The sequence below is a fragment of the Vipera berus genome (genome assembly GCF_964194415.1).
Source record: "Vipera berus genome assembly, chromosome: 1".
Lineage (NCBI taxonomy): Eukaryota > Metazoa > Chordata > Lepidosauria > Squamata > Viperidae > Vipera > Vipera berus.
The window spans coordinates 192,927,480-192,940,646 of record NC_138202.1 but is presented as its reverse complement, the minus strand read 5'-3'; the positions used below and the strand labels follow the sequence as shown (position 1 = coordinate 192,940,646).

At 35.2% G+C, this 13,167-nt stretch overlaps 1 protein-coding gene across 2 annotated transcripts in view; it reads right to left on the bottom strand.

Annotated features, from left to right (window-relative positions):
• Positions 1-585: 585 nt before the first annotated feature.
• The window catches only part of SUPT3H (SPT3 homolog, SAGA and STAGA complex component), a 280,002-nt gene continuing 267,420 nt past the window's right edge, over positions 586-13,167 (bottom strand). For both annotated transcript variants that reach the window (XM_081322942.1, XM_081322943.1), the window contains exons 12-13: positions 2,687-2,775; positions 586-935 (exon numbers count right to left, since the gene is read on the bottom strand). In XM_081322942.1, coding sequence (XP_081179068.1) covers positions 2,734-2,775 — 42 coding nt within the window. In that variant the 3' untranslated portion in view covers positions 586-935; positions 2,687-2,733. The remainder of the gene's footprint in view (positions 936-2,686; positions 2,776-13,167) is intronic.

Here is a 13,167-nt window from a genome sequence, read left to right as displayed (position 1 = left end):
AAAAATTAAGGAGGCACAGAAAGAATATGATGCAAGAATAAAGGGAATATGAAAATATAGGAACTATACTACATTCAGTCATTCTGGGAATAAATACAGACTGATCCAAGAAAATGAGACAAAATGTAGCTTGTTTTCCTTACAATTTTTTTCATTTTGGCTTATAATTCTTGCTTTTTGGAGAAGAGAAAGGTTATTATATGGGTTTATTGAACAAACTAGATTTTATAAATAATTGCCTGTCAGACTGTTCAAGACAGACAAATATACAGCAGACCAACAAAAACATGATCTGTCATATTTCTAAGAGAAATATATGTTGATTTTTCATTCTCTGGGGTTGTAAGTGTACCAAGTAAGAAATAAATGCCAGTGCTTTTTCTGCTTATGCATTTTTTTAAAACAAAGATACATCTAGAGAAAGAATTTTTATTCCAGTATTCTTGGCCTAAAATGTTTTCTTTTTGCATATATGCCTGCAGATCGAAACCAAATACAATAAATGCTGGTGTCCTTTAAAAAGTCTGGATGTTTACAGCAAGCATATAATTTTCCATCATTATGGATGCCAAGAAAAATAAGAAATCATGATAAAAAGAAAAGTTTAATCATATATTTCAGCAAGCATAGACAGAACATCAGCAATGGGTTTTCTTCTTTACTGTATACACTATTTTTAGTTCTTTAACATCAGATCAATTCCAGAAAAATGACATGCAAAAATGTTTTCAAAGTATAATTATGCCACTATGGAAAGCATAATACTGAATATATCAATTGCAATAATTCAGTAAAGTAACCACATCTAAACACTGACTTCTAAAGAGATTGATCCGTATAAGGCTGGTTATGGTGAATGTCCAGTATTTGGACTCTTGAAGTCCTTGGCTCTTATGATTAACTCTACAGCAGCAACACTTGGCAATGAGTTCATCCTGCAGGGTTTAATATAAACATTACATGAGATCCCATTCAAAAATGATGGCCACATTCAGACCTCATCATAGAATTGTGAAAGTTTTCCTAAAGTTTTAATAAAAGAATGAAAATGAACCACATGTAATCTTGTGTAGACCTTGGACAAAAACAACACTGAAATTAGTTTGCAGTTGAAAAGAATTCTTTATGGATTGAGTAACGTAACAACTGAAGAAAAGCCAAGGCATTGGGTACTTCAAGAAAAAGAGAGAAGGGGATGCTGTTGTGTCATTTCCTTAAAAAAATGCAAATAAATGGATTCACAAAGCACTGAAAACCTAGAAAAAGCATATAAGCCGATAAACTTGATGTAGTGGCAAAATGCTGTTTCCACTTTTTCATTTCATAGAAAAAAATTAGGATTACAATTTACTATCTACCGTGCTTACCTTAACAGAAAAAAAGCTTCTCGTATAATTATTGTGAGAAAGGCATTTGCATTGGGGTAATACAAATATATTTTTGGTGTAGAAATAACCTTTCAATTAATATCCCAAAATACAAAGAATTATCTCTGCCTTCAACTTTTTGCATGATTCACTAAATGATTATCTTTTTTTTCCTGAGTGTAAAAGCCTCATCCATTTCTTGAAGTGCACAGGATTGGATTTCTCCATTCTACAGTTCTGCCTCTGCAGTGACTGACTGAAAATGAGGCAATCATACCTGGTGCACAGAAGGGCCAGAAACGCTTACCTTTACGTGGCATCACTTGCTGGTGCAACTGTTTAGCACTCATAGGAGACTCTCATAGCATATAGCAGTGATGGCGAATCTTTTAGAGACCGAGTGCTCAAGTTGCAACCCAAAACCCACTTATCTATCGTTGGGTGCTGGGTGGGCATGGCCCATTGGGTGGGTGTGGCCCTTTGGGTGGGTGTGGCTGTGGTGGTAACAGCAGACTGGGCGGGACTAAAAAGTTCAATCAATCAATTCCAACTTTGTGAGATCTTTTTTTTCCCACGAGAAGTTGAAATTGATTGAACTTTTTTTTTTGCACATGGCGGCGGAAGCCTAAAGTGAAAAGGTTTTATAAAACCCAGCTGAAAGCCTAGGACTGGGCCGACGGCGCACGTGCCCACAGAGAGGCCTCTGCGTGCCACCTTTGGCACACATGCCATAGGTTCACCACCACGGGCATATAGTTTCGAAACTGCTACTTTAAAAAAATCCAATTTGGGAGACCAGTATTGGTATATCATATTTTAGTTGAATTCTAATGTTATATAACTATATTTAAATTTATTATTAAAACAACATTATTTTTTGCTTCACAGTTCCTGATCAGTCTATCACTTTCCAAATTACACAAAATAACAAGTGGTTTTTAGATTTTTAAAAATCAACATTTCTCTATTTTCCTGATAAAAGCAAACAAATAAGGCAGCTTCTTTTAACTTTCTTTATAAAGGTGATGAGTCAAAACTAACAAAAAGGTTTGTTAATTTGAAGTTTGAAGTTTGTTCCTGAGGGCTGATACTGTAATAATTTTGAGGAGGAGGGTAAACGTCAGAACTGTGCAATTTACCATAACATACCAAACATCCTGCCATTAATTAGCTAAATGTTACATTTAGAAATCAGGAGTAATGACTGAGGGGTAGGAAAAAAGAGACAGAAGCAGCCAGTTGATAGTCACAACAAACCAGTCCACTCACAAATATGCTTGCAAATGCCGAATTGGCTGGGGGGGGGGAGGAGAACCCACCTTAAATATATAACACTGTCTTTCCTGTTGCTGCAGGCACATCCATATTAGCAAGCTAGAAAAGTCATCCCATTTCTGCGGTAGGCGCTCTGTCAAAGAAAGAAAATCTGCAATGAATTATCACATCAAGTTAAACAAGGAAAAACAGGCAGAGAGCAGAGCAAGACTTTCTTCCTGTTAGTAGACTATTCTGGCTGCAATGTAATAGCAAATTTAATCTTAACATTTCTGGTGGGGAAGCATTAAGCAACCACTTTTTCTATTAAAAGCTCAGTGTGGTTAGAAGTGGTTAGTGATTCTATTTCAGGACATGTACAAAATTATGACATCCTATTTTGTTAATTGCCTAATACATAAGCAATTGGTGGTCAAAACTACTATTAGTTCAACATTCTCATTTTTTATAAATCTATCCTAAATCTCATCACCATTTAGAAAAATCACCTCTGCCTTACCTATAATAAATAAATGACTGCAATATTTTAAATTTCTCTCATGAGGATTTTACAGGCTACGTTCATTACAATATATATCCAATCAACCTTTACTTCACTGCCATTAAATTAGTTTTCTGACACTGCAGTATCAATGGGTTTGAAAAATAGGCTCAAACAACTGAAGGCTGTGCTATGAGAAAAAAGTAAATAAATAAATAAATCACTTTTTATTTTAGGTGGCTCCAGACACTAGGCTTTAAACATATTTTGGGACATTATAGACTTATTGTAGTGAATTATCCTAGTGATATCAGTATAATGTTTATAACACATGTGTTTTATGCATAAACTGTCCTTTAAAGACCTACTGTATGTCTTTAAAACTGCTGAATTCTAATCAATGCTGCCATCCATCTCCAACTGAGTGCATTCTGGTAAATTTTGGAAATCTGCTGATTTCTTTTATATTCCTAGTATGGACATCATCAGAAATCAAGATGTCACTTTTTTCTTTTTCTTCCTTTTGTATATATGTGAATGCAAGCATGCACATACAAATATACCAAGGAAGACTGATATGAATAATTAAAACTGGTAGATGTTAACATATTCTACTTCGACTTTCCAATTATAAGAACCTCTAAAGCAGCTTACAACAAATAATTTCAATCTAAACTGATTATCCCAAGTTAAATGAATCAGAATCAAATCAATCAAGAATCAAAGCAATCATTTACAGTACAAAGGTATATTTATGCTGAAGTATACAGTATATGTATGATATCATGTTATAGAATAAGAAAGCAAGCTAGCTAGCAAAATTTCACTCAATACCAAAACTGAAACTTCATCTAACCTCTAAAACTTTTTTTAAAAAAAGCTGAGTGAATTTGTAGGGGACAGAATATCAGAACCAAACAAATATTTAGTACAACTAATTTGCCAAAGCAGGGACACCCAGAAGAAAAGGCTCTATGGCAGGCAGATTCAAATTGGAGTAGACAATCTTTGGATATTTTGATTTTAGGTTATTTCTGGCTATTTTGTATGTTAAAACCAGGATTTTCAACTGAATTTTTAAATCTACTTTTAAAGACAGCTCAAGATTGGATGTTTTCAAAATAATGTTACAGAGTAGTTGAACTCTTTCAGGAAATGACAGAAGGGACTGGTGTATCAGCTGAAGTATATAGCATTAGATACCATGGATACTACTATTATATCAATTATTAAAGACTAAATATGCTTTAATCTTTACTGTGAATCACAAACTTAGAAAGTAGTTCACTTTCATACATATAAATATATGTATGAAAAAATGTAACCAATGTATAAATTTACGCCTTGATGTCAAACATCTAATTCTCATGCAGCAGTACTTCGTAATTTAAGTCAAACCAGTGCCTTCTCCAAGGAATAAACACTGAATATTTTACTTATTTACAATCATTTTTATACCACCTAGTCCAAAGGATTGTAGGCAAATAGAGTAAAAATATTATTGTTAGGTTCCACAACATGTTGGCCTAACAACAACATCTTGATCAAGGAGAATATTTGTAGTTCAGTGTTGAACTAAGGAGTACTTGGTGCTCTCTGAGCTTGGTTGTTTCCTTGCAGACATTTCATTATGCTGTGCACTGATGATGTTACTTAGTCTGGGTAATGATCCAATTTAATAATCACCTAAATTTATTTGTGTGTGACAAAGATCAGAAATAGAGAATGCTCTAATTTTATTCTCTCTCAATTTTAACAAAACCTATTTGATTGTAACAACTGCCATATCTACCATGTTCTGGATATTAATGATTAGAAGAATTGTTATCTCCTGCATCTAAAGACACAATAATGTTCTCTGTAGCAGTTTAATGCTATAGACCAAAGGATAATCAAAATTAAATGTGCCACAAGAAAGTTGGGAATCTGTTCTATTTTGAAGATACAATTGTTTCCACTATTACCATTATTTTACAATTTTAAAAGCCTTCACAGGTAAATCATGTAAAGTTTTCTGAAATTCCAGATCCTAAAAATCCACATCTCAACCCAGACATTCCATTAATTCTTTTCTCACAGATTCTTTTTAAAAATATATATTTTATTGATTTTTTTTACAATAGCAATCTTTAGTACTTAATAAACAGCAGGTTGTCTGGGTTCATATATTTAAAAACAATAATTAATTTCTATAATTCCATAATCGATATGTTAGTTAATGATATATTTCTTTGATCTTCTCTTCTTCCAGTAGTATTCTCTTTTGTCAACATTAGGCAAATATAATTCTTAATGCTTTTGATACATACAAGGTTGGATATAAACATTTTTCTTGTGTTTGTGCAAATAACAATAACATCCACATATAACATCTTTTCTATGCTTATGTTTCAATTGTATTTGTAAAAGTCACGATGTCTCCTGTTTTCAAGATTCTTATTTAAGCTTAATTTCCCTCTCAGTATCCAGACCATTCTTATCAATCATAATTTTCTCAAAATTAATTACCTTTAAATATCCAAACTTTTCATTCACATACACCATCCCAATATTTTTACATCTCATATATTATAAAAATACTATACTACTTATATATCTTATCCCTCTTACTGTAGGGCCCCTTTATATTCAAAATTTATCTATTCTTTTAACCATATTCAAAAAGTGTTTAATCATATAGTACTCTATCTGGCAAGTCAAATTGAGTCTCTTAAATCTAACTCTAGACTTCTTCTTTTGCCATGTAGCTTTCCATGTCAGTATGTTCCACTTGCCAGGGGATTCTTCCTGTATTTTTGTGAATATTGTTGGGAATAAGAAAGAGAAGTTAAATAGAATATGCGTTTTTTTGTCTTCCAAATTCTAATGGTTCTCCTGGTAGCTCCTATAATTCATTTTGTTAGATCTTCTTTCTTATGCTTAAGTTTGTTTTGAAGTCCTGAAAGATGAAATATCTTTTCTGTTTTCATTGTTGTGGCAAAATCTTGCAGATTTTCTTTTGTTCTCTTCATTTGTAGTTCTCTTCATTTGTAGCTTCACCATTTGGGTCACTTTCCTCTGGTTTATGTTCTGTTACCTGATTTGTTTGCTCATTCTTTACCATCGTTTTCTGAGAGTTTTTTAATTGTAAGTTTAGGTTGGAAATGTGCTCATTTATGTCATCAAAGTGGTTTTTAATCTCATCATGAACTGAAACAATTGTCGTTTGAATTTGTTGCAGCATTATGTACATTTTCTCCTGGAAAGTATTTGCTTCATTTTGGAGTATTGCTCCTGCATATCCCCAATGTTCTAGGCTGGGGCCTTCAGAAGGGAATGTTAGTTGTGGTTTCCTGTCACTTTTAGTTAGGTATGCAACATTCATTTTGTCTCCTCCCTCCAGATAGTCTTTCACCAGTACCAGTCTCTGTAATTAGCTTTGTCAAACCAGCCAATCTTAAAATCCAAACAACTAAATCTTATATAGTTCTTATCTTTATATATGGTTTTTGTAATCCAATGCATTTCCAATTGTCAAAGCACCGTTGAAAGCACTATTTTGTAACAGTTCTTCTGTTCAGGGGTCCTGCAGTTATAAACCAGTCAAAATTGCAGTCCAGAATGTTTAGCTATCTAATAGCTTTCCAGTAAATTCCCCCCTAGAAGATTAGCCAAAAGTCAAAGTTTTTCTTTCTCTGCAAACAATTCTTGAACTTAGAAATCCCAGCTCAGTATTTATAATCGCAGAAAATCAGCAGTTTTTAAAACAAATGTAGTTCTCACTCTGTAGTAGATAGTCCAGTGTATTTTATTTCCTCTGTGCAGCTGTTTTTTATTTGGCTAAAAATCACTAAGGTTGAAAGGAACACATTTTTCTCTATTTCTGGGCATCTTGCCAATTTCTGAGTTAATGCTGCTGTAGTTTTATACTAATCCTCCACTAGGTGTCAGTAGTTATTCATTTTCCAACTTTTAAGATAAAGAATTATTTTCTTATAATTTCATCAATATTATTTCAGATATGAAATCTTCATAGTTTTCATAATTTTCAGATTTATCCAGACTGTAGTATTATTAGTTTCATTTCAATATATTTTTGTCCCCCATAAACATTAATTCACCACTTTCATCTATAGAAGGGTGCAGGCGTGATCTCCTCCCTTTTCACTTTTGGAGGACTTTTTGCTTCTTGGGGATCTTTTCCAGAAAATCAGTTACAAAATAGGAGATAGAAGATCAATATTCTCACCAAGTTCCGAGCACGCTGTTCACATTATTTTAGTTAGTGCTTTTGGACTTCGGCTGCCAGTAGTTTGGGCTAGTCACTGGGGTGTGGCTAGCTTTCCTCTTGTCAGGTTGGAAGGTTTCCCCCAGACCAAATGGATTGACCATAGTGGATCCGCGATCAGCGTGGGGCCCTCCTTCTTTGTCTCTGGGGCAACTTTAGATGCATTTTAGGGTTCCCTGGCAGGGCAAAATCAGCTGTGGGGTGTGGAGCTCTGAAATCCATCGGCCACATCACTACAACACAAGAGCAGAAGCCCTTCTCTCACAGACTCTTAATCAGTAGCAAATACATCCATAAAACTAAGTTTTGAATTCTCAGATCTTCCAGATATTGCTTAACTATATCTCCCAGCAGACTCAGACAGTAGGGCTGATAGTGGCGATGCTGGGATTCGTAGTCCAGTGAGTATATGAAGAGTTACACATTTTCCACACTTTGCTAGAATTTCTAATACTCACAAAATATTATTATAAACAGTTTTACAGATTGCAATGCAGAGCCACATCTACAGAGAGACTTCCTGAACCTGTTTCTGAAAACTATTTTCTAAATATAAAATGAAAACTTTTCAAATTTTGACATGACTTTTCCCCTCCTGCTTTCAGGAGCCAATGAATGAATAACATTCCAAAATTCACCCTTAGAGGTTTTAATATACATTTATCTAGAAGAAATGTCCTACCTTTTTCTCTCTTACACATAGGCTTACACTGGAATGTGCTGCAAGATGAAGAATATTATTCTGAACTTAAAAAAATACTTTCAAAGAAAACATTAGGCAATGTCATAGGAATGAATAGTTCAAAATGAAATATTCCAACTAAAGCCAGGCATGGACCATATAAACAAAAGGGCCATATATCCAAAGATGTGGGTATTACTTAAGTAACTAGAACCCATGCTTAGAATTTCAGGCAAAAAATAGAATTTCTCTTTCGTTGAAGACACTTTAACAGATTTATAATACAACAAAAACCTTTAATACTCTAATTCAGCACTAAATATTACTGTAAAAGTATATGAAGATATAATTTAACTATTTAAATAGTTTGAATAGTTGAATCTTTAATTAATTTGAGAAAGAGTTGTGGCAGCTACAGATACTGTAATTAAGTTTGATTTATAGAATGTAGGGGAAAATAAATAAAATCTAGTTTTCTTTCTCTCCTGCTCTCTGATTTCAATATTAAACTGCATATTTCAGCCAAAACAGAAATAGCTGTTTTTAGTCTATGCAGATAATCACTTACTGAAGCAGACAAACTTGGAAATGAACAGAGATAACAGAAACCACTTAAAGGAGAGAAGGAGGTAGGAAAGGAAGAAATGGTGCTGATGGCAAACAGTATTTTTCCCTTCGAAGGGCTAGCTTGATATATTTTGCTGTCTGAATAAAGTAGCAAGTAACACTACAAAGCAAGTTCTATAATAACAAATGCAAACCAAGTTATTTTGTGATATGAAGCAGAACACAACCTATGCACGTCTCTCATCTTCAACAATAAAAACAAAACAATAGCAAAGTGAATAGCTAATCATTGCAATCCTTCCATTACATTCATATCTACTGTCAGACATAATCATAACACTCTTTCTAACGACAAGTAATGAATTTTACTTTTTAAAATTCAATACATGCAGCTTTATGGGGCTATGATAGGTATTTGTTTTCTTCATTTAATACATACATCAGCACTTTGGTGTGAATGACTATCCTTCAATATTGAAATGACACAATTACCAATGTAATTTTGCATATTTACATATGCCTGCATGCATATGTGAAAGGTATAAAGCCAACATGCAATAAAACATAGGAACATCAGGTTCCACCTCACAACCTCTAGGAATGGCATCATCTGATCACAGTTCTATGTTGGATCTCTGTATATGTCATGTGTGATCAAAACGTTGAAGATGAACTCGAATAACAAACCAAAACAGGGAACATGCAAAAGGAATGTTCTAACAATGAGAGATTTCAGTTACTCTTAACTTAGGCAGGAATCTTCTGGAATTTTGGTTGAGACTGGTACCTCTAAACATTTAATAATGCATTTGACTTGGAATATGCAATGCACTGGCCAAATGTGTAAGCAGGCCAATGTCTACTAACCTTAATGGTTTTAAAAGGGGATTGGATAAATGAGTAACAAATCTATGAGTAACAAATCCATCAACAACACTTATTTTTAAAAATTCAGCACGTGAGTGACCACTTTCAAAACCAAAATAGTGAACTAAGATCAGCTTTGTTCTCATCCAGCAAGTATTCTTATATTTTCATGTGTATGCACATTACTTGAGTTGGCCATGCTGACTGGATAGTTTAATATACCTGAAAGGTACCAAGTTGTATGGTGTGTATTTGTGTTTAACTAGTTTTCTACTCCAAAAATTTTTAATTCCTAAACATGATCTGAAATGAAACATTACCACTCAGAGTCACTATGCCAGATGTAGTACATTATTACTACAAACAAGCACAAAGAAGATAACTTGTTTTTCCAAAAATTATACAAATGTAAATGTCAGGATAATGTCAGGATAAAGCAGCAATCATTGTGAACATACCAAATATTCAGTCCATAACAATAACAATAAAAGGAATTGATTGGTTCTTTGTAATGAGTATATTTTTATATCTGTGTTCTGTACCAGACCTAACTTAAATAGCCTATATTTTATACTTCTATATGATCCTGAAAAAGGATGGAACTGTTTTAATGAACAGAAAAGATGAGTAGTCTCTTGCAAGCTCCAAAGCACTACTTCTGTACTATGCTTAGAGTGTACAACCCTGTTGTTCCTCTACATTGATCTTTGTTCAAAACATCCTAGAGCTAGCAGAGTCACTTAAGCATAGAAACAAACAAATAATATGTCAGGCAGAAAAGGCTTCCTCTCTCGTTCCTACTGCATACCCTTATAATTCTCCTCCACTGAGATACCAGCTTGAAGATGGGAAAGAAAAATAAGATACATGAATGCATTTAAAGAGCCATAATCACAATCAGCCATTGTTGTTCTTCATAACCTGTGCATATCGGCATCTCGGGTTAACCAAGTTATTCCATCCTTAATGATGGGGGGTGAGGTGTTACCCCCCGTCGATAGGGCTCGCAACTTGGGCGTCCTCCTGGATTCACGGCTCAATTTCGAAGACCATATAGGAGCCGTGACCAGGGGGGCTTTTGCCCAGGTTCGCCTGGTGCGCCAGTTGCGTCCCTATCTGGACCGAGACGCCCTACGCACAGTTACTCATGCGCTTGTGACCTCCCGTTTGGACTACTGTAACGCTCTCTACATGGGGCTGCCCTTGAAGACCACTCGGAGGCTTCAACTGGTGCAGAATGCGGCCGCGCGAGTTGTAATGGGGGTTTCCCGATACTCCCATGTAACACCTCTACTCCGTGAGCTGCATTGGCTTCCGGTTGCCCTCCGGGTGAAATTCAAGGTGCTGGTTATCACCTATAAAGCCCTACATGGCCTGGGTCCGGGATATCTGAGGGAACACCTGCTGCCGGCATCAAATGCCCTTCGCCCAGTGCGCTCCCACAGGGAGGGTCTGCTCAGGGTCCCGCCGGTAAGAGACTGCCGGCGGGTGACACCCAGGGATAGGGCCTTCTCGGTGGGAGCGCCTGCCCTCTGGAACCAGCTGCCGGTGGAGCTGAGAACTGCCCCCGACCTTCGATCATTCCGCCGGGGCCTGAAGACCTGGCTTTTCGAGCTCTCGGGCCCAGACTGAGGAGGAATTTTTAATTTGGGGTTCTTTTTAACTGACTACAGGGTTAATTTAATATTTTTTAATTTGGTTCTTAATTTTTGTATTTTGGATTTTTAATTCCCTGTAAACCGCCCTGAGTCCTCAGGGAATAGGGCGGTATATAAATATAACTAAATAAATAAATAAATAAATAAACCTCTGAATATCTAGGGGGCGACAATATATTGAATAGGAAAAACATTTCACATGAATGAGAAAAGATGTAGCTGGTGATAGAAGTTCTGTACAATGGAAAGTTCTATTTTGGAGTAAAATAAAGATTTGTTTACAAGTCAACCTTATTCTGACACATAATTAAGGCAGAATTGGTCTATTTTTAGGACAAGAGCCTATTCAATAGCATACCAAACAGACCTGCTTTATTACAGTTCTGAGATCGTTTGGGGAGTTGTTAAATTAGTGGCTTGAACTGCTTGCTCCCAAGAACAATACAAAGATATGATGCCCAACTTCCTTGTGCTTGAGATTTGCTATCTTTAATGCAAATCCCAATCATTGGATTCAGGAATGTTGGTCCCATAAGTGGTGTGTTTTCTACTCTTAGTGGCCATTAGCCTAAGAGAAAGATAGTTATAAGCAAATCAAAGTAAATACAATGGCAAATGTTCAAACAGCAATAAGAAAAAATGATGCTGAAGAAGCAGACTAAAAGTAATTAGGCAGAAGGAAATAAAATGCTATGAAACAGTACATGCACACAGGAGAGAGAGAGAGAGAGAGAGAGAGAGAGAGAGAGAGAGAGAGAGAGAGAGAGAGAGAGAGAGAGAGAGAAGGCAAGTTTGAAAGCAAACATTTTGTAAAATGGAGTTTTCAGTCTAAACATCTCAATTCTAGAACTTCTAAATAAAATTCTTAGTATATAAGTTATAAGGCAAAAGTCATCTGTAAAATATAATCAGAACTCTTGATTAAAGTCACTTGCTGGATGCTTTTATAGATTAGAAACTAGTTTTTCATTCATTTAAAAGGCAGTAGATCTGATTCTGTACCCATCCACATTGTTATTCAAATTTACAACATTCAGTACAGTATATTAATTCATTAGAATAGCTTCTCTATGTGAAGCAAAATGGGGGCTTCAGAATCTAATACTCTTTATGTTGTATAATAAATTTAGCTGCCTGGTCTCATGACTTTATATATCCTTACCAAAGAATCCTGTCATCAGATTTCATGTGATTCTTGCCTTTCTGAAGGAGAAAAATGAAATCATTCAGGACTTCTGTGCAAATCACCCACTCAAGTAGAGAGTGTCAATTACACTTGGTGGCTAAATATATATAGGCCGCACGTGGCTGAATAGATGAAGCAGAACTGACAGTTTTCTCTCTATACATACAAATTCACCACAGGAGATGTCATCTTTGCGTTTAACATTTAAACAATTTTTGTTCATTCTTCATTCTAGGAAATCATCTGAAACCAGTTGTATAACCTAAGTGTAATATTAATGTATTTACATTATTTATAAGCTGCCTTTCAGAGCAAGTCCCTCACAGGCAACATACAATAAAATCACCTAATAAATTACTAAAAGCAGCAACTAAATAAAACAGTAAAGGATTAATCACAGCCTGAGCAAAACAAATGCTTAGGAATTCTTTTTAAAATTTGCAGTAAAAGAGCCACAGTTCTTGGAGGAAAATTTGAAACTAAAAATACCCTTGAATCAAGCAAGCCTGGCTCTTGAATCTGGCCAAAGGCAGGAAAATTGTAACCCTCCAAATGATAATGATGGTTATTATAAATCAACAAAATGTATCCTTTCAGTAGATTTTAATCATCGTCGTCATCATCATCATCGTCTTGCATTAATAAACAGCACAGGAAAATACAAAGTGTATAAATACCACTATTGCAGGAAAATAGAAGCATGTAAGGCTGACTGACTGATGGACTAACTATAAAATAATCCTTGGAGAAGACAACTATCTTAATCAGGGGTTGCAAAGCCATCAGTGTGGGCTCTTTTCCACAAGGGAGGGAACTA